The sequence below is a fragment of the Muntiacus reevesi genome, chromosome 4, assembly GCF_963930625.1.
Source record: "Muntiacus reevesi chromosome 4, mMunRee1.1, whole genome shotgun sequence".
Lineage (NCBI taxonomy): Eukaryota > Metazoa > Chordata > Mammalia > Artiodactyla > Cervidae > Muntiacus > Muntiacus reevesi.
In genome coordinates, this window is record NC_089252.1 from 76,978,581 (window position 1) to 76,999,923 (window position 21,343).

At 49.1% G+C, this 21,343-nt stretch overlaps 1 protein-coding gene across 2 annotated transcripts in view; it reads left to right on the forward strand.

The window, feature by feature from the left end:
* The window catches only part of SRGAP3 (SLIT-ROBO Rho GTPase activating protein 3), a 244,554-nt gene that overhangs the window by 170,395 nt on the left and 52,816 nt on the right, over positions 1 to 21,343 (forward strand). For both annotated transcript variants that reach the window (XM_065933246.1, XM_065933247.1), the window contains exons 5-10: positions 6,294 to 6,479; positions 10,783 to 10,911; positions 12,394 to 12,615; positions 14,116 to 14,217; positions 16,764 to 16,961; positions 21,022 to 21,106. In XM_065933246.1, coding sequence (XP_065789318.1) covers positions 6,294 to 6,479; positions 10,783 to 10,911; positions 12,394 to 12,615; positions 14,116 to 14,217; positions 16,764 to 16,961; positions 21,022 to 21,106 — 922 coding nt within the window. The remainder of the gene's footprint in view (positions 1 to 6,293; positions 6,480 to 10,782; positions 10,912 to 12,393; positions 12,616 to 14,115; positions 14,218 to 16,763; positions 16,962 to 21,021; positions 21,107 to 21,343) is intronic.

A 21,343-nucleotide genomic window follows, 5' to 3' on the forward strand; every position in this document is an offset into this window, starting at 1 on the left:
TTGGAGCTGGATGACAGTGGACTTTCCTGGGTGGAGAGGGAGGAAGCCAGGATACGACATGAGTAGCCCCTGTTCAGCCAGTCAGTGTGAGCCAGTAGGGACCAGGGTTGATCTGGGTAGTGGGAAACCTAGTGGGGAAGGAAGTCCGCCTTTTGGGATTCATTCAGGAGCAAGAGACAGAAAGCCAGGACGATCTGACACATGTAAAAATGGCAACTTATTGAATCTCGGAGGTTGCATTGTCTTTCTCCCCAGCAGAGTGTAATCTGAGGGCAGAGACCCTATCTGTCTTCCACACAATGAAACTTGCAGCACCCGGTATATCGTGCCTCCACACAATAAATTGTTCAATAAATACTTAATGATTGGGAGTGTAGCTGCCCGCTCCTCATACACTCACCAGAGCAAAGGCAGCAGAACGACATCTCCATTTTATCTTATTCCCTCCCTCACTTTTTCTTTTTTTCTGTCTCTCTTTCCCCCTCCCTTCCTTCTTTCCTTCCTTCCACCCATCCCCTCCCTCATTTGATGTTGTTTTTCTCTGCAGGAGGCTTCTCTCCTGCGGAGATAAAGTTGGCCCACGTCCATCCTCCTCCCCATCCCCGCCCCCCACAGGCTCACTTCCTATCAGCTCAGCGCCCCCTAGTGGACAGCAAACACTGCCTCCCCCTTGTCTCCAGCAGAGCCCCAGGGCTGTTTCTAACTGGCCAGGCTGGCGGTCCCATCACTGCAGCCAGATTAACATCATGTTTACTGACAGGTCAGGCCTGGGTCTCCTGCCCACATGCAAGGATTGGAGGGCAGTGTCGGTTTCCCTTGAACCACATGGGCTGAGAACAGTGGAAGGGAATTTGGGGGATTTCCTCAAGGAAAATCAGGAAGCCATTCCAGAAGGAGGAGGACTGGCTGGTCCTCGACAGAGAGAAACAGCAGATGTCTGCTGAGGGAGAGAAGGTGGGGGAGGAGAAGAAAGTGGCTCCGTTGGCTGGTTTTCAAACAAGCACCTGGTGATGTTCTACCTGTAAGCTGTTCCTCAAGCCTGTTTGGCTCACGTTTCTCCTGGGCTTAATACTGACGTTGCTCCCTTTGTCTGGAACAGTCCTCCCCCACTCCACGCCCTGTTCACCCATCTGACAGCTGCTCTCCCTTCAAGGTTTAGTTTAGATATCACTTCTCCTCTAAGAAGCCTTCCTTTAGCAGCTCTTACTCCCCTCATCATAGCACTTCTCGTATGCTGTGATAATCACTTGCATAATTGCTTGTCTCCCTACTAGACTGTGTATTCAGTAAGACTATCTCTGTCTTCTACATTGTAGTGTTCCCTCGTATAGGTCCAAGTTCAGTACCAGGTGCATCATGAGCTGTTCAATAAATATTTAACAATTGAAGGTGTAGCTGTTGCCCTACCCCCAAAGATTATATATTCATTAGAGCAAAGCAATCGAACTCTATTTTATCCTCGTCCATCCCATCCTTTCACCTACTCACCCGTCTATCTAGCCATCCATCCATCCATCCATTCATTCACCTGCCACCCATCCATCTTTCCATGCATCCTTCCACCCACCCACCTATCTACCTATCCAGCCACCACTTTATCTAGCCAGCCATCTAGCTGTCATTCATTTATTCATACAAATATACACTGATACTTGCTGGGTACCAATCTCTGCTCTAATACAGGGATTATGATCATGGACAATGTCCTGGCCCTTATGGACTTTGCACTTGAGTTGGGTGAGACAGTTTATAAATGTGCAAAATGAATAAGACAGTGATTAGAAGTTCTACAGAGAATGTAGGCAGCACAGAATATGGGTGGTCGGACTGAAGTTTGGGTACTTCTCTTTTCCTTAAGGATGTCTTTGTTATGCTCTGGCCAAGGGTCTCACTTTGTTCACAACTCTTGTGTGGCCCAGGGATGGCCCTTCCTATTGGGTGGAGGACACGTACACAGAACTGCATGTTGAGAACTTTTTTTTTCTAAAAACTGATCCTTATCCTGCCCCAGCCTGTCCTTTTATTAATGATGTGAACTTCCAGATTGCCTTTGCCTTCTTTTGCATCTAAATCTGGATTTGAAGAAGCGTGCAGATAATACTTTGCTATTTTCATGATCTGAGGCTTTGGGAAGACGCAAGAGGCACAGCGTGCGCAGCAAAGGCAGCATGATCACCAGAAGAGGAAATACTGACAGCCTGGCCATCTGGCTTGCTGTATGACTTAGGCCCCAAACTTGCCATTTCTGGGCCTCAGTCTCCTTCAGTGACAGGATAATATACCAAGGTTTCTGGAGTATCTCTGAGAACCTATGAAACTGATTTGGAGCCAAGAACAGTGGTCTCCACTTACATGTCCCTACCTAGTACTTCTCAACCTGTGCTAGACTTCTTCTGAAAGGCTGTCCCTGATAGGATCTTGAGGGCTGGAAACTGAACTCCCATCTGGCAGTAAGCTTCTGGTTATCTCTGAGGCCCCTCCAGAGATCCCAGGTTGAAGACTCTGTCCCAGTGACTTGACTGAACTCCTGTATCCTCCTCTGCTCCCTGCCCCACCCCTACACTGCTGGCAGCCTGCCACTCTGCCGTCACAGCTTCCCAGGGTCTCTGCAAGCCCCCCCTGGTCTCTGCCAGGCAGCACAGAGGAGTTAAGCCTCTGCCACGCAGCCACCCGGCAAGTGGTGGGAGGGTCGTCTCAGAAGCAGGTCTCCTGGGTCTCCATGGTGCAGAGCACCCTTTCATCCCTGTGTCGTGGTTTCCTCGTCGGTAAAGCAGGCAGAATATAGTCTATCTCATAGGGGTTTTGTGAAAAATAAGTGAATCAATGTCTGTGAGGTGCTTAGAACTAGGCCTGGCATGTAGTAAGCGTTCAGTAAATGTGAGCTGCTATTGTTATTATTCTGCTGCCTCCCAGGATTCATTGAAATGCTCCTTATGGGTAATGAGAAGGGAGGTTTGCAAAGTCTGAAGTAATAGGTAAATTTAACTATTACTCAGCTCCTCCTGAACTGGCAGTATCAAGCAGACTGCTCCGGACCATTGAGCTAAGGGTCTTTCATGCCGAAGCCCCTGTTTCAGGTAATTAAATAAAGGAAGCATCTAGAGGGTTCTGGGCATAAATAGACCTCCCTTCAGAGATGTCCGCAGGTGAACTTCCTTGTGGCAGCTGTCTGACATAAGTGACCCTGGGCAGTCCAGTTCACCATGATGCTTGGGATCAGGAGTTACTAACTGAATCACATAGAGTTTGACCCCAGGGTCACTGGGCTGTGTTCTCCAATCATGGGGTTTTTGGAACGCAGTTCAGAGACTGCTCTGGGAATCTGGTTTGATGGAGGGCAGGAAGAGTACTCTGTGATTCAAGAGGAGTAGAGAAGTAACCAAAGGAAAATGTGGGAGGCTGAGAAAGCCCAGCTGGGGTGCTGACCTTGATCACTTGGATGAATGAACGTGTGGATGATTGGATGGGAAGCTCTAGGTGCAAATTGAAATGCTGTCTCTTCCTCTGAACTACCCGACACACACGATAAATCAGTGCTTGAGATAAGCAGACCTCAGCAGCTGAAATGGGGAAAAAAATGGATTTTGCATGAATCCTTGAACCCAGAAAGGAAGTGGAGTTCAGAAACGAACAGCACGGGAGGAATGCAGACACCAGTGGTGTCTGTGAAGGTGCAGGGGTCAAGAAAAGGTTCGAGAATGGGAAAGGGGCCCAGAGACAGCCTTCAGCAGGCTTCCCAGCTCTGAGCCACGTTCCATTCCAGGAGCCCTGGCTTAAAGATTGTTGAAGTAGGCGACTATGTTGGTCATCCCCAAACCTGCAATCATCGCCTTTGGCCACTAGATGTCGAAAACACATTGATCTGGCACATTTTCTGGCCCATTGAGTTGTTTAGAAGTAAGCTTAGAGAAGTCAGAGGGGATGAAGGAAGGGATGAAACTAGCCAGAAGGGCCTCTCTAGAGGCTTTAGAACAACTGCAAAAAAAAAATAAAGGGCTGGATGCAGAGACGTCTTCCCACCGAGATCCACAAAGAAAAGTTAATTGCAAGTTTTCATTTATTGTTTTGAAATTTGGGGAGGTTTCCAGGATGAAAGGAGAGACAAATGTGATGTAGAATAAATTTTTTTCCCACATTAGCTAATGTTTTCTAGAGTTTGTATTTTCCTGAAATCAAATAAGTAAGTTTAAGATTTTCAAACACTCAGCCCAAGTCAGGGATGTAGATGGTGGAGGCAATGGTCTGGCTTATGCTTATATAGCTTTTACTGTGTAGTTGGTATTGATTTCAGTATCTTAAAAAATTAACTTATTTAGTCTCACCACAAACCTATGAGATAGGTGTTTCTACTATCCCTATCTTATAGATGAGGGAGCAGAGGTCAGAGAGGTTATGTGACTTGCCCAAGATCACACAGCTGGTCAATGACAGCATCAGGATTCAGCCCAGATATTCAGGTCAGAGTCCACATTCTTACCTAACTTGCTCTACAGTAGATGTTGCCCCTGCTGACTCCTGACATATGACAAACTTCCTTAACAACAGGTCAATGCTGTGATTTCATGATAAGAATCACAGAAGAAACCTCCTCATTCTAATAATCTAGCTTCACAGGACTTTGAAGTGAAGGAGGTAATAACATTGGCCAGTAATTCATTTGGAGTTCTTTGACTTAAAGGGCCTGGTTAGGCAGAAGCATGTCCCATCCCCGGGGGACACACCTCTGCTCCATTAGCTGCGGTTAATTATCCAAACAACAGGAGAAAAGGACCAACAAGACTCAGGAGCCATGAATTCCAGAAATTTCTTGTGTTTTTTTGCATAGAAAGATGATCATAAACTTGATATTGCACTGGGAAAGTATACTCCTAGTTGGGAACTGGGAGATAGAATACTATTGGTATAGGACTGGCCTCGCTTGCTCTAAAGCTGCGCCAAATACATCTGCTGAGCAAATGGTAATGAATTAAGGTGACAGTATTATATAATAGTATTAAAAGTCTGAGACCAAATTTTTACTGTGGTTACGTATATCATTTACACTTACTCTATGACCCTCTATTCCACTCCTATTTACTTAGGAGTAATGAAAACATCCATCAACAGAAAGAATTGTATGCGAACATTCTCAGCAGCATCGTTCATAATAGCCAGAAACTATACACAATCCAAATAATGATCAACGTGTGAACAGATAAACAAATTGTGGTATAGCCACACAAGGGAATGCTAATCAGCAATAAAAAAGAATTGCTGATACATGCAGCAACATGGGAGAATCTTGGAAAAATTATGCTGAGTGAACAAGGGTAGGTGTAAAAGAGTTTATACTCTACGGGTCCATACATATGAAATTCTGGAACACACAAAACCAATCTGCAGTGTCAGAAAGCAAATCAGTGACTGCAGGGGGCTGGGGTAAGTGGTGGGGATGAGCCATAAAGGGGCATGAGGCATCTTGTTGGTGTGATTGGAGTGTTCGGTGTCTTGATTCTGATGATGATCATATGGATATAAAGTCTGGAAACCGTACTGATAATACTGTATGATCTTGGATAAGCCACTTTGTTTCTCTGCACCTTAGTTTTGTAAAACTTGGTGGTTGGAGTAGATGATGTGTAGAATTTCTTCTGACTCAAAAATTCCCTTATAGCAATATCTAATTCTTAATATGTAATTAGGGTAGCACAGTACAATTTGCTTTAAAGGAATTAATTTTATAGCTAAGGATGAGTTTATTTCTGAGAGCATAGAATATCTATTAGGTTACCCAATAATATTCCTTTTGGGAACAGAGCCATTTGCAGGCCAAATTTACTTAAGGAAACAGCTGAGAAAATGATTTGTGTGTAAGTAAGAAGGATGTTCCCATGGAAATCCCATGAGTACCTAAGGAGGGCCTTTTCCAACGATGCTGGGAAAGGGATGGGAGAGGAAGGCAAGCCACACAACTGGCAGGGCTGGGTGGGTGGGGGGCCAGCTGAAGAAAGTCACGTTCAATACATCACTTCCCAGAGCCCCCAGAAGCTCAGGGGCTGAGGTGGCCCTTTTGATTTCCTCTTTACTGGTTCATTCGTGGCACTCAGTAAGGCCTTAATGACGATGGTATCATTTCCAGTCCTCAGACAGTTTTTATAAAAATGAAGAGCCTAGGGGTTTCAGAGCATGTCATGGGAGGAGGGCAGGGGCAGAGCCGACCAGAACACCGAGGTTGGAAGGGAGTTGGCAGCACTAGGGGCCACCCGTGCTGGGCGGTAACAGCCCATTAATCGCCTGCACTCCTGTGTCCCCAGGTCATGAAAACCTACCACATGTACCACGCAGAGAGCATCAGTGCGGAAAGCAAGCTGAAGGAGGCCGAGAAGCAGGAGGAGAAGCAGTTCAACAAGTCGGGAGACCTCAGCATGAACCTGCTCCGGCATGAGGACCGGCCCCAGCGCCGCAGCTCTGTGAAGAAGATCGAGAAGATGAAGGAGAAGGCGAGCCGAGGCCCTGGGGTTTGGGACGGGGCAGGAAGGGGAGGGTCAGGCTCCCTCCAGCCTGGGCCTCCCGCTCTGCACCCCACGTGTCTGGGGGTGGATTAATGCTGTCGGCAGCGGCTCCCCGGTGAGGGGTAGTGCCGTGGCGGAGGGAGGGCTGGCCATGCCTCTGCTAGCACGTGTTAGGCCTCTGGCCAAGGTCAGCAGAAGGAGAGATGCTCAGCTGGCTGGAGAGCTGAACTGTGATGAGACTGTCGTGCGGGGAGCATCTTCTGGCAGGAATCACCAGGCATTAGTGTGGGTGGAGCCTGCCCTGGAGGCCGATTTAGTGGCTGGGGGTGCTGACTGGGCCTTAATGTGTCCCAGCAAGAGGCAACAGTCCTGGGGTACCAGCCAGCACCTGGGAACCAGCTAAGGAACTGTTCTGAAGAGATTGCCACCGCCAGGCCAAAGTCGGGCCATGTGGAATCCTTGTGTATTGGTGCTGCAGAAGTGCTTTTGTGGGGCGAGGTGAAAGTGCCAGTTTTGCAGTCAGACAGGCTGAGTTTTGAAGATACCACATTTATAACAACCCTCTGAACTTTAGTTTTAAAATCTGACAGTGATTGCAAACAAATCTCTTTTCTCATATCAACTGCCATCATTTGGTAGTGGCTACACAGAGCCCTGGGCTTCCCAGTTGGCGCTAGTGGTAAAGAACCTGCCTGCCCATGCAGGAGACTAAGAAACACTGGTTCAATTCCTGGGTCAGGAAGATCCCCTGGAGGAGGGCATGGCAACCCACTCCAGTATTCTTGCCTGGAGAATCCCATGGACAGAGGAGCCTGACGGGCTACGGTCCATAGTGTCACAAAGAATCAGACCAAATGACTTAGCACACACACATGCACCCAGAGCCTTATGTTGAGGATTGTGAGCCCCCTCAAGGCTTTAGTTAAAGATAGTACTGTGATCAATTAATGACGTCTGCCACGGCCAGGGAATTTAAAGGGGCAGTGTGCATCCTGTTTTTCATCCTAGACTAGGTTACTTCTTAGGTTCCTTTCTTCTTAAAGGGCTATGATTTTCTTGTTGAATTCTCTGCATTTCATTCATTCCATACAATCAGCAAACATTTCCTGAGCTTTTTCTATTTGCCAAACATTGCATCAGATGTTTGTTTGGGCTTCTTCTTCTTCTTTTTTTCTTTTTTGTTTGGGCTTCTATTAGACTAATTCTGTGAGACTAATTCTGTGAGACTGACGATTATATGATCCTACAGCTCTCATTATAGGAGATTGAGTGGGAATAAAATCCAACAGGACCTCGGTAAGCTGGAAAAATAACCAGAGGCAAATAAAATATCAGAGTCTTTTCCAAAACCAAAGAAAAATATGCTCAAAGATAAACAGGCAGCGACCCAGTTAAGAAATGGGCAAAGGATTTGAATAGACACTTCTCTAAACAACATATATAAGTGGCCAATAAGTACATGAAAAGATGCTCAGCATCATTAGTTACTAAGGAAATGCAAGTCGAAAGCACAGTGATATACCATTTCACCCCCTCCATGGTGGCTGAAATAAAAAAATCAGATAACCATAAGTGTTGGTAAGGATGTAGAGAAATTGGAATCATCATACATTGCTGGAGGGAATGTAAACTGGCGCAGCCACTTTGGAATATAGTCTGAAAGTTCCTCAAAATGTTAAACATAGAGTTACCATATAACTCAGCAGTTCCACTCCTGGAACTTCATAGCAGTTTCATGCATAATAGCCAAAGGGTAGAAACAATCAACTGATGAATAAAATATGGTAAATTCCTATAATGGAATATTCAGCCATGAAAAAGAATGAATACAGGTATGGCATGGATGAACCTTGAAAACAAGTGTACTAAGTGAAAGAAACCAGTTACAAAAGACCACATATTATATGACTCTATTTATTTGAAATGTCCAGAATAGACAAATCCATAGAGACAGAAAGCAGATTATTGGTTGTCAGGAGCTGAGGCAGAAAAGAATGGAGAGTGACTGCTAATGTACGGGGTTTCCTTTGGGGTAGTGAAAATATTCTAAATTTAGATAGTGGTGATGGTTGTATTGATACAGTATCTCTGGGAATATACTTTGATACAATATGTCTGAGAATACACTAGAAATAGACTTGTAAAAAATAAGATAACCAGGCAGGGAATTACAGAGCTACAACGTAAGGGGATCTATAGAGGGGTAGAGAGTGCTGGTTAGGGGAGTCTGGAAACTAAGTTTGAGTTCAGGATTGTATGCTAATTGGCCATTTGGCTCTTGGACAACCTATTTCTCTTCGATGTTCATTTCCTCACCTATAAAATGAATGAATTAAGCTAAGATATCTTCAATATCCTTTCCAGGTATAAACTTTTATGAGACCATGAAGGGCTGAAAATGATCTCAGGGTCATAGTAATCCCCTGGAAATGGGCCAGGAATATCAAAACTCTCTGTGGAGGTTGGGTGTGTGGCTGGTTCAGGGTGTGACTGCCAGAAGTTTGTTGCTAGAAATTCCCAGAGTAAGTGGACCCTGAATAAAGGTCAAAAGAGAAGTCTGCAGAGAATTAAAAGGCTGAGAGTGGAGGTCTACGCTAAACAGGAGAACGTGATCTGTAGGGAGGAAGGTTGAGAGTGCCTCGGTAGGACGTAGCCTTGTTTCTTAAAGGAGGCTATCTCCCTCCTCAGCAGTGGGGCTCATCTGTCTGAAGGGGGCAAAGAGACAGCTCTCCAACCCGTGGACTCATTCCTGCTTCCTGCCCAGGATGGCCCAGGACGGAAGCAGCTTCCTAGGGAGGCGGTCCAGCTCAGACTGGGTGAAGACTGCACCTCTGGCTGCCACACCCCACCTCACCCCACCACTCACATCCAGCCAATGCCAATCACTTCATGCTGCCCGTATGCAGGGACTGTTCTGGGTGCTGTAGACCTAGCCATGAACAGGGACCATTAAATCCCTGACTTCACAGGGGACACTGAAAATCAGCAAGTTAGCAAAGAGGTAAAAAAAAATATATAGTTTAGGGTGGTGCAAAGTACTCATGAAAAAAATTGAGCAACCAAAATGTCCTTCAGTAGTTGAGTGGCTAAGTAACTGTGGTATAGCCAAACAATGGAATGTTATTCAGCACTAAAAAGAAATGAGCTATCAAGTCATGAAAAGACATAGAGGAACCTTAAATGCATGTGACAGGAACCAGTTGAAAAGGCTATATACTATATGATTCCAACTATATGACTTTCTAGGAAAGGCAGAATTATGGAGACATTAAAAAAAAAAATCAGTGGTTACAACCATTACATGGGAGAGAGGGATGAAATGGATGAATGGGTGGAGCACAGAGGATTTTGACGGGTGGAGAACAGAGGATTTTTCCAGCAGGGAAACTGCTCTGATACTATAAGGATGGAAACTTGTTACTATACATTTGTTCAAATCCACAGAATATGCACCAAGACTGAACCCTCAGGTAAATTGTGGACTCTTGGGTGATAGCAGTGTGTCAGTATAGACCCACCAATTGTAACAAATGTACAATGTAACAAATGTAACAAATTGTAACCTGGTGGGGGTGCTGAGGGTTGGGGGGCACTGCATGGGGGGCCAGGAGGCATGCCCAGAGTCTTTTTACCTTTCTCTCAGTTTTGCTGTGAAGCTATAACTCCTCTAAAAAAGTATTTTAAAAATTAAATAAAAATAATCACTAAAACTTGAATAAAGATTAAATAACTGGGAAAAATAGGGCAGAATAGCACATGGGAAGGGGCAGGCATGATGCCGGGGACCCTGATGCATGTGACCGTGGCTAAGGACCTGAGTGACGTGGAGAAGGCCATGCAGGGACCTGCAAGGATGGCCTTCCACGCGGAGGGAAGGAGCCTGAGTCTGGAGGCAGAAGTGAACTGGCCTTTGAAGGGTGGACAGGGGAGGGCCTCATAAAGGATGGGAATATGGAGGAAGAGCCAGGTCAGGGGGGCTTCACAGGCCATCGTCAGGGTTTGAGCAGCCTCTGGGGGATGTCGAGTACGGGCCTCTGGAGGTGTGAGTTATACTCCGCTCTGGCAAACCCAGGAAAAGCCTGCGGCTTACCCGGCAGTGCTGTTGTCGGCTGCACGTGTCGTATAAGGTGGGGCTCTTTGAGTACGGGGTCTAGATCTTTCTCACCCAGCGCATGGAGTAAGGTGTCCCAGGGCCGTATGAGGGGCTGACCGCAGATACTGGCCGTATAGAAAACCCCAAATCCTTCGCATCAGTGGCTATGCTCTCACATCCACTCTTTCCTCCCTCCAGAGGCAGGCAAAGTATTCCGAGAACAAGCTGAAGTGCACCAAGGCCCGGAACGACTACTTGCTGAATCTGGCGGCCACCAACGCGGCTATAAGCAAATACTACATCCATGATGTCTCCGACCTCATCGACGTGAGCTCCTGGGGAATCTACGTTGGTGACCTGCCTGGCGAGAGTCATCAGCTGCGGGAGGGCTGGCCCTTGTTCTTTGCTGACATGTGGGATGGACGGTGGCCCCGGGAGCCCTGATGGAGGAGACAGGCAGGGAGCATTTAAGAGAGGAGTAGCACCCCGTGGCTTCTACCTCCCCGGGTGGGAGTGGGCCTCCGGCGGCGCTTGCATGTTTGGGCTGGGCAGTTGTAGTTCAGCGTGCACTTTCCAGCCACCTTCCTCTACACCAGGCCCTTTACTGGTTTTGGGGATAGAGGGGTGATTGTGCACAGTTCATGCCCTGGGGACTTCCCATGATTGTAAAGATGGTTATATGCTCAGCACCCCTGGGGCCCAGTCCTCCAGACATAGGGAAGAAAATAATGAATGAGACAGAATTACACAGATCAGCTTTACTTGGGGATGTTATGTTGGGAGAAATCAGGCAGTTGAAGCAAAAGGAAAATGGAACCCTGGCTCCTGAGCGCCAGCTAGGAGGAACGCACTGGCGGGACAACCAGATTTGGGCGGGAATGCTGTGAGCACCAGATTCGGGGCAGCTCCTGTGTCAGCTGTGCTGGAGCTGGAGCTGCGTGGTGTGTCTTCATGAAGACAGGTATCCGGCCCAGCAGGTGCTCGGTCAGGCTTGTGAGGGCGTCCTTTTCCTCTGGCCCCGGTGCACCCCATCAGGAAGTCACAGGGTCACCGCTCTTCCCTCCGCTGCAAAGGGACGCATTAGTTTCATCATCACCACCCCCAGGAGAGGGAGCTGCCTGGCCCTGCCATCACGTGCCCACATTCCTGCTTCCAAGGCTGGAGCCCTCCTTTTCCCTCCCTTTCAGCTTTCTTTTTCGCACAGCCCTTTCATTTGTTTATTTACTAAGTTTTTACTGAGTACCTACTAGCTCTAGGTCTTGAGGTGCAAGAGGGGACAAGAGCCAGTGGGTTTGTCCTCATGAATCTCAACCTGCATCACCCTGCTGCTTTAAAGGCAAATGTAATGCCTAGTGGCAGGTGTTAAACGCTGAGGGAACACCTGAAGGAAGTGGAGGGAGATGTGGACCCCTAATATGGGACACTTGGTATAAATTCTGAGTGGGGAGGACATCAAGGAAGGCTTCCTAGAAGAAGTGACCTCTAAACTGGAACCCAGAGGAAGAATATTTAGACAGGAGGAGAAAGGAAGAGGCTTCCAGGCAGATGGTATGAGTGTGTGAAGGCATGGAGATTAGAAAGAACACGGTGAGTTTGGGGAGCTGAGAAAAGCACGGCCATTTCCCGGATTATAATCCCACTGCTCCCTCCGAGGGCTTTGGCATGACTTGCGTGGTAAGATTCCAAAGTTCACGAGGCCTTCCAGTGTGGAAGGGTTGACTGTGGAGCAGGAGGTGACCTAAGTCACTGTGACGGCCCCCCTCCATTTCACCACCCTCACCTGCACATTCTGTGTGTGCTCTCTCCAAGTGCTGTGACTTGGGCTTTCATGCCAGCCTGGCCCGCACCTTCCGGACCTACCTCTCAGCCGAGTACAACCTGGAGACCTCGCGCCACGAGGGGCTGGACGTCATCGAGAACGCCGTGGACAACCTAGATTCCCGAAGCGACAAGCACACGGTCATGGACATGTGTAACCAGGTCTTCTGCCCCCCGCTCAAGTTCGAGTTTCAGCCCCACATGGGGGACGAGGTAGGCTTCTCTCAGGAGCCCCTGCTCGAGGCTGCTCCCAGAGGACTGGGGGAAGGAGAGGATGTCAGCTCAGAGGCCTGGGGTCAAGTTCTTGGCACGTGGGTTTCCCCAGCGGAGGAGTTTACCACTAATCCCCTAATCTTGGTGCCTCAAGTCCGCTGCCTGCGGGATTGCAGAACCTTAGCTTCCCATAAAATCCCTCCCACTTGTGTCTAGAAGACCCCAAGGGAGCCCCACACCTACACTTAGAGCGTCATCTCGCATTCTTCCCTCAGATGGTCCTGGATCACCGAAGGTGGGGCCTCAGCAGAGCCACGCTGGCCTGGGCTCCAGGACCCTGAGCCCTTAGCACACCAGCCAGCTGAGTTCCCTTCAGGGCTTGTGCTGCTCACATCCTCATGATGTTCTGGGGAAAAAAAATGGGAAAAGACACTCATCACTAGCCCCAAAGCAGCACACTAGTTACCCAAGTTTCACAAAACTTCCTAACGAAAATCTCTCCTTGAGCTTTTCCATGTCATCCCTCCCTCTCTCCAGGGCTCAGGCCCTGGTCCCTGGAACAACGGAGGACAGCCACCAGGTGTCATATCTGGCTCCCTGTCTCTACCTCCAAGTATAGGTGCCCAGAACTTTCTCCTAGTGGCCCCATTCCCTCCACCTAATACCCCACTCAGACACGTGAGGGAGGGACCCAGCCAGCCTCTGGATCCGGGTGGGAGCTCGGCTGGGCTGTCACTGCACCTGCATAGCAGGGAGGGGCCCGGAGGCACCTTTAAAGATGCCGTTAGCTGGACCCTCCCGCGGCCTTACTCACTTCCTTTGTTTGCAAGAGATGCCTTCTGCCGAGCTTCCTCACAGCTCCTGCACCATCCCAGCCCCTCGTGTCCAGCCCTCTGACTCATCGTCTGGTGACTGAAGGCTGGGTTAAAAAACAGAGGCCCGCTGTCTCTTACGAGCTCAGCCAGGTGACACCAGGCAGTCCAGCCCACGGTAGTCAGAGCCTTGGCTGGACTCGGGGTAGGAGAACTCTATCTCTCTCTTGTCTTCCTCTTCTCCCCACTCCTCTCTCAGTCAGTCCATGTGGGGAGAAGGGCAGCGAGAGGATCGCTGCTCCACAGCTGCCTGTCTGGAGCACCTTCCTGCTGGGCCCATTCCGCTATTTCCCATCCTTCCTTCTTTTCACTGGCTACTCTTAGGCACAGCTTCCTGCCTGGAAGCTCGCCGGTTAGTCTCACTTAATGACATCATGTCAGTAGCCGTCGTGCGCTGCCCAAACATAGACCACATAGACCACAGCCAAGAGATGTGAGAGGGCGGCCCCTGGCTCCTGGCTGGCCCTGCTGTTGCCCAGGATGAGCTGTGTGGTCTTGGGCAGGTGGCGTAACCTTCCCAGGCCTGTTTCCGCAGCTGCGGATGGGGACGTTGGTGGCGGCCGGCCCCGGTTCCGCTGAGGTGCCGAGGGCCCGGGGCAAGCGCAGGCGGTGGCTGTCGTTTCTGCAGGTGTGCCAGGTCAGTGCCCAGCAGCCCGTCCAGACAGAGCTGCTCGTGCGGTACCACCAGCTGCAGTCCAGACTGGCCACTCTCAAGATTGAGAACGAGGAGGTGAGTGAGCCCACCGCCCCATGAGGGATTTGGCTGCTGCTCAGGGGGAGTCCATGCTTCCCTTGGAAGATGTGTGAAGTCAGGGTTCATCTGTAAGATGCAGAACCATTAAAACCATACCCACCAAGAACCTTTCATGGCATGGGGAATGCTTGTGCATGTATGTTCAATCATGTCCAACTCTTTTGTGACCCCCTAGACTGTAGCCCTCCAGGCTCCTCTGTCCATGGAATTTCCCAGGGAAGAGTACTGGAATGGGTTGCCATTTCCTTCTCCAGAGGATCTTCCTGACCCAGGCATCCAACCCCTGTCTCTTGCGTCTCCTGTGTCGGCAGGCAAATTCTTTACCACTGAGCCACTTGGGAAGCCCAGGAAATGCTTACAAGATGTTAAAGGAAAGCAAAGAGGAAGTAGCACTCTATGTTCAGTACTATTCTAACCAGGGTACACCAAAGTGTGTGTACATATTTCTGAGTGTATTCACAGGAGTAGGAAAAAGGCTGGAAGGAAATACTTTGAAATGCTGGTAGTGGTTTTGTCTGGGTTACAGGAATGTAGGTGATATCTGTTTTCTTTTTTGTGCTTTCCTCTCTTTTCTGCAGTGAGTTTATGTTATTTTTATCATCAGAAATAAGAGGAAGTATTTTGAATCATACAGTGAAACAACCGAGGGCACACTAAATGTGTCAGAGATTCTGAGCCCCACGGAGCTTCTGTCTTACTGTGGCCCGCACACCTCCCTGCCGTGGGTGGCTCAGGGCTCCCACCAGGTGGGAAGCACCAGCTGGGAGGCTCCGTTCTGATGTGCAATGATGAGGCCACATGGAGACCTCCTGTTGGAGGATGTCACCCAAGATTGTGGGGAGGTGCATCTGTGAGACGTGCAGTCAGAGCTGGAGATGGGTAGTCGTGGTCCCTGTCTTCAGACCTCGAGGGGGCTGTCTTGTGCAGAGAAGGCAGGTTGCTTTGTGTCTTGAAAGAGGATGCAACCAGGGCAAACGTGAACCAGAGTGTAGCTCAGGATGGACAAATCAAAGAAGTCCCTGTGGGGAGGTTACAGACCAACTATGTATTTGTTTCTCAAACCTGAGAAGAGAGAGGATATGGACAGAGTGTTGTCTTCCTTTTTTTATGCCGTCTCTTCCCCTACAGCATTTCAAATTGTCTACATGGAGCAGCATGTGCTGTATGTGTATAATAATGTTAATGGAATTTAGGTGGAAGTCAGGACCACAGCAAGAAGGGTGAAGCACATGTTCCTCTAGGTAGGCTGTTCACGGCCGGGGAAATGCTTAATTTTGAGCCTGAGCTTCTGTGAGGCTGTGTTGGAAAGAACTGAGTCACTCAGTTATTCATCCAACAAGTCGTCATTCAGCACATGCTCACGCTCACGCTCAGTTGCTTCAGTCATGTGACTCCGTGGGCTGCAGCCCGCCAGGCTCCTCTGTCCGTGGGATTCTCCAGGCAAGGATACTGGAGTGGGTTGCCATGTCCTTCTCCAGGGTATCTTCCCAACCCGGGGATCGAACGCATGCCTGCCTGCGTCTCCTGCTTTGCAGGTGGATGAATTCTTTACCCACTGAGCCACCTGGGAAGCCCTATTCAGCACATACTGTCCTCTAAATGTGTTCAGTGCCGAGTTAAGTGAGTGAACGGACAGTGTAGAGTACTTTCTCTCATAGAGTTTATATTCTGGTGAGAAAAGGCAGGTGAGAATTGAAACACAAAAGCAAACAGTAAATTGAGGACATAAAGTATCAGCCACTAAGTTAAGAATGCGGTTGTGGCCAGGAGGCGACTTTTAAGTTGAGATCTGAGTGCCAAGAGAGTCTGAGCGGCCGGCAGTCATTGTCCAGTGAGTGTGGACGCAGGCTCTCCCAGGACTGTGTCTGAAACCACCCTCCATTCAAGCTCGGGCCCGCCCTTTAGGCACAGTTCACTGGAGGGCTGTGGGGAGGCTGCGGCCTGTGTGTGAAGCCTCCGGGGGTCCCGCTCGGTCCTGGGAGGGGAGTCGGGAGTGGAGGAGCGGGCACGCCGTGCGTGTCTCGGGCCGTCTTCCTCGAGCTCTCTTTTCTCAGGCTTGTGTGGACTCCGTGGCTGACAGTGTCAGAGTTTGTCCACTGAGAACGGAGCCCCCTGTATCCAGACTGTCTTCTCCCTGCTCGGGATGAACAGAACGGGGAGTGCTTCTAGAGTTGCCCCTCCTCAGGGCCCTGCCCCCCAGGCGGAGCGTCTCTGGGGCTGTGTTCCCACAGAGAGACACAGACCTCAAAACCCGAGTCCCTTGCTAGGCACAGTGTTCTCCAAGGTTCTCACTGGCAGAAGTAGGCCCATGTCATGACTGAGCTTAGGCGACCCGGCTTCTCCCCCCAGCCAGCTGCCAGCCTTGTTTTCCACATCACCGTTAACAGAAGTAAGCACCTTTGTCCTGCCCACCTCTGGGGGCTTTACGTGGAAGAAATAAAGGAACGATTGGGAAAGGACTTTGAGGTGTCAAAGACATTCTGAGATTACAGGACTTTTGTTGACATGCGGTGTTTCTCTAGGTCAGAAAAACTCTGGATGCCACCATGCAGACCTTGCAGGACATGCTGACCGTGGAGGACTTTGACGTCTCCGACGCCTTCCAACACAGCCGGTCCACGGAGTCTGTGAAGTCAGCCGCCTCCGAGACCTACATGAGCAAGATCAACATCGCCAAGAGGAGAGCCAACCAGCAGGAGACAGAAATGTTCTATTTTACGGTAAGTGGCATCCTGACTGAGAACCTGCTGTCTGTAGCCCTGCTGGCAGTGACTTTTGGGGGGCAGCCCAAATTAGTGACAGCCAGAGGAACCGCATGGGTCACTTAGACCCACAGTTCCTCCAACCTACTTTTCAGAATAAGTTGTCTGCCTTGGCTTTGTGAAGTGCAAAAAGTGAGCTCACCAGTGGGTAGCATCAGCCTTGATCTTGGATTGACAGTTGTTGCTACTTCCCTGTTCTAGAAAAAACACAGAGAGGGTTGTGCTCAGTAGGGTCAGAGGAAAAGGGCTGACAGAGCCAGAGGCACATCCCGAGTAACAACCCCCAAGTTAGGTGTATGGTTGTCTTGTCAAGTTGTGTCAAATTTGGGCCTGGACTCTGCAAACGATGCCCTGGGTGATCTTTGCAAATAGCTGGTGAGTTGCCAGCCCTTCATGTAAACTCCCAGATTACTTATATTCCATTTGGCCAGGGAGAAGCAGGGATGAGAGGCATCGGGGCTTTGGTTCAACGGGTGTTTAGTGAATACGCAATGTTGGGTTGGGGAGAATCTTCCATCTGACACTGGATCCTATTCCACCCTGTTCCTGCCCCAGAGTCATGCAGATTGTGCTTGAACAGCCCCAGATTAAAAGCTCCCTCCCTCCCCAAACAACTGTTTTGTTTGGCTTGTGGCTGTCTATGGACATTATAATGTTTTCCCGTATCTCTGTTATCTTCAAAAAGCTTCCTCACGAGGATTTCTGGTCATTGATCTTAATTCTGTCCTCTGGGGCAACCCAGAGAGAGGCTAATTCTACTTGACAGTCTGGCAAGGTTGCAAGGAGCTGGGCTTTTATTTCTCCAGGCTAAACACATCTACTTGTTTCAATCTGGCCTCTTAAGCTTTTGTTTTGAGTGGCCCTAGCATCCTAGCGACTCTTTCCTGACTATGTTCTGTTAGCACTTCTAAAAAGAGACTCCCAGCAATGGAGTGACCAGCACAAAACAGGGATAAACTTTCACCTCCTTCCACATTAGGGGCTATGCTTCTCTTTTCATACATCCTAAGATTACATTCTATTGGTTTTTTTAAAGCTAGTATCAGTTAAATCTCTATTCTCAGCATACCGCCATTAAACCGTCCTCCTATGGGATGTGTAGGTGGTGTCTTAGGTGGGTCTTATGTTTATTACCAGTTTGATTTCCTCTTGATGGATTCAGCTCATGGCTCCAACTGTCATGAGCCTTATCTGGTTGCTCATCACAGATGCTGTCTCTTCAGACCTTGTGTCTAGAGATTCAGTAAGTGTGGCTTAAAGTTTATTAGTTAAAACAAACAAACAGGAAATGAATTGCTATGCTAAGGCCAGGGCCAAAGACAGAGTTGTTCAAAACATCCCATTAGGCTGATATTGATCCATTAATTAGCAGTTTTAGATTGTGGTCATTTAACCAGTGAAAAACCCACCCAGTTTTAACCTCCAACTCTATTTCTTGCTCATCAAATATCTGTTGAAAGTCAGTGGTTGATGCATACTCCATTTCATTGATCAATTTTGTTGCTTTCAAGAAAGAAAGCAAAACGAGACTTAGTGAATGAGTCCATGCCAATTTCGGGGGTTCACCACATCCACTGGGGGCACACTGTGTTTGTAGAGAATTTATGGGTTACAAAGATAAGGGAGGAAAATGGATGGGCATTAAGTCACTTTAGCAGCAGAATCAAATATGGAAATTCAGCCTGCTTGAAATGAAAAGACAGCATCCATTATGGGGGTCATGGATGTTGTACTTTGATTTAAATATTCAAGTTATCAACCTGAGTGGCTAGTGCACCTCATGATTTGATGTTGTGACATTATTTAGGTATTTTTAAGGATGTAACACTCCTTTTAAAGCAAACATCAATATGAATCGATGGTATTTTTTCTTTACACATGAAGCCTAGGTGAAGCATAGAAGCAGTAGCCAGGGGCCCAGAGCCCCAGGTTGTAATTTACACTAACCAGTGAGTCACCCGCCAAGCACGAGTTACAGGTTTTGGATTAGAGCTTCACCTGCTTGGGGCACTGAGGCAGGATGGAGAGAACACCTACTTAACCTCGGCTCTGGCTTTCATGGCTAATTCTTGAACACAGGATAAAATCAGAGGGTGATATCACTGGAAGCATCCAGAGAGAGCCTCTCGGTGAGTAACTGTCAAACGGAAGTGTGTTTTTGAATTATGTAAGAAACTTCTTGAAAACACAAGTTTCCAGACTGCCTCCCTCCCTGAAGTGGCGTCCTGGAAATGTGAGGACACCTGGGCCTCTGTGGTGTCCTCCTAGGGTTAGACTCACAGGAGTCCAGAGCAGGAATCTGCCGGTGGACACTCTCCCCAGCTGGTGCCTGCACCACACTGGGAGAAGCACCATGAGTCTCCTTATTTTACCCTGAGGAAGGCATGAGGCCCAGAAATGTTCAGAAATTTGATCAAGGTCACACACTGAGCGGTCACTACTCTAAGCAGTTTCTCCCTCTGTGTAGAATGAGAACAGTGATGCTTCTGTCATTTATCATCTGAGATTGCAGTGAGGACCGAATATACCTGTTTGAAAACCATCTACAGATACAACAGGGATGACTTAACAACCACAAGACAAGGCCCTAGGAGCTAAGAAAGACCAAGGCCAAGAATAAAGAAGGCCCAACCTCCAGAAACCCGCCGTGGGGTGGGGGTGGGGGCAGCAGGGTTCAGCGAGCTCACTCTTCTCTGGGCACATGTGGGCCTTCGCCCCACACCTGTCTTCTGCGGGCAGAGTGACGCTCCATATGTTCTGAGCTGCCGAGGCTCACCTCTCTGCTCCTCTGTGCTCCATCTGAGCCTCCTGGCTGAGGCATAGAATGGATTTTTGGTGAGAAACTAGCTGGCAGATTTGGGGCAATCACATCCATCCCCATGCCGTCCCTCTCAGGGCCTTGGTCATTGCATTCCCCTCTGCTGAGAACCCCCTCCCTCCTGTGCATCCACATGGCCCCTTCCTCACCTCCTTCAGGCCGGGGCTGAAATGGCAGCTTTGCAGTGAGGTCTGCTCCTACTCCCAGATCCTCGTTCCTGCCTTGTGTCCATCCCTAGCGTTCACCACCATTGACCTATTGTATATTTTACTTACATTTTTGTTAGCTCTTTGTCTTTCTCCTATTCCACTATGTCAGTGCCGCCAGGTCAGGGGTTCAGCTGAATTTCTCAGCACCTACTACATGTCAGGCACAGCTATAAGCACCAGGGATCCATAAGGGAACTGGTGTGGACCGCGCGTGCAGTGCCTCTTGGCCCAGCAGAGAGGGCTCCCAGCCTGTGATTGGGTGACATGGGGCAAGGGGGGCCAAGGGAAGCTGGTACCTGTGTGGAGGCGTGGCTGAGGCCATGCTGAACTGGGGGCAGGTAAATATGTTTCTGTTCTGGGTGCCTTGTTCCCTGGACTGCACCCGAGTACACTGTGTTTGGCCAGGCCCCTGGACTGGAGGCAGCCTGGATCCCAGGAACTTTGAGCAGATCACTTCTTGTGTGAGCCTCACCTTTCTCATCTGTAAAAAGAAGAAAATCTTATCCCCCAAGTGCAGTTTGGATTATTTTAATAGGAACGTCTCCAGAGGCCTGCAGTGCCCTTCCTCCTTCAGTTCTCAGCCAGATGAAAGAAGACATGTCCTGAGGCTCCTCTCTGACGGATCCAATAACACGCTCTTGCCTCGGCTGCATGCCCTTGGCCCAGAAGCACAGAGGAACTTTGATCGCTGAAAAAGCCCTCTGCCCCAGCTCCTGCCATCCTCACGTGACAATAGCCCCTTTTACTTTGCCCATCTCCCACCTCCTCCAGCTTTCTTTGTGTTCCAAAACTGACCTGAAATATTTCATAGGACTGGACAGCCACGCTAGGGCAGAGGGGGGGACTTGCTGGAACTGATGCAGAGACCCTCCCCCTTCCACCCATGCCCAGGGCCTTGAGGGTAGCTTCCCACCCCGAGGTCTGTTACAGAGGCAGAGATGGCAGGACCTCGCCCTGCAATCTGTAATGTCCTTGTGCCTGTGTCTTACAGAAATTTAAAGAGTATGTGAACGGCAGTAACCTCATCACTAAGCTGCAAGCCAAGCACGACTTACTCAAGCAGACTTTGGGCGAAGGTGAGTTGAGTGGTGGAGCCGGGCACTGGAGGGTCCTCCCCACTGGGTCTCGTTGTGGCCCCTTGAGCTGTTACAGATGGAGCTCCCAGGCACTTGGTAGAATGAGGCCTGGGACTGGGGCCACCTACTGGAACAAGCCAGCTGGGGAGACAGCCTGGTACAGATGCTGAGAGGGGGTCTAGTTTGGCTGCAGAAACTATGGGGCAAACACAAGTCTGAGTTTAAGTTGTGGGGAAG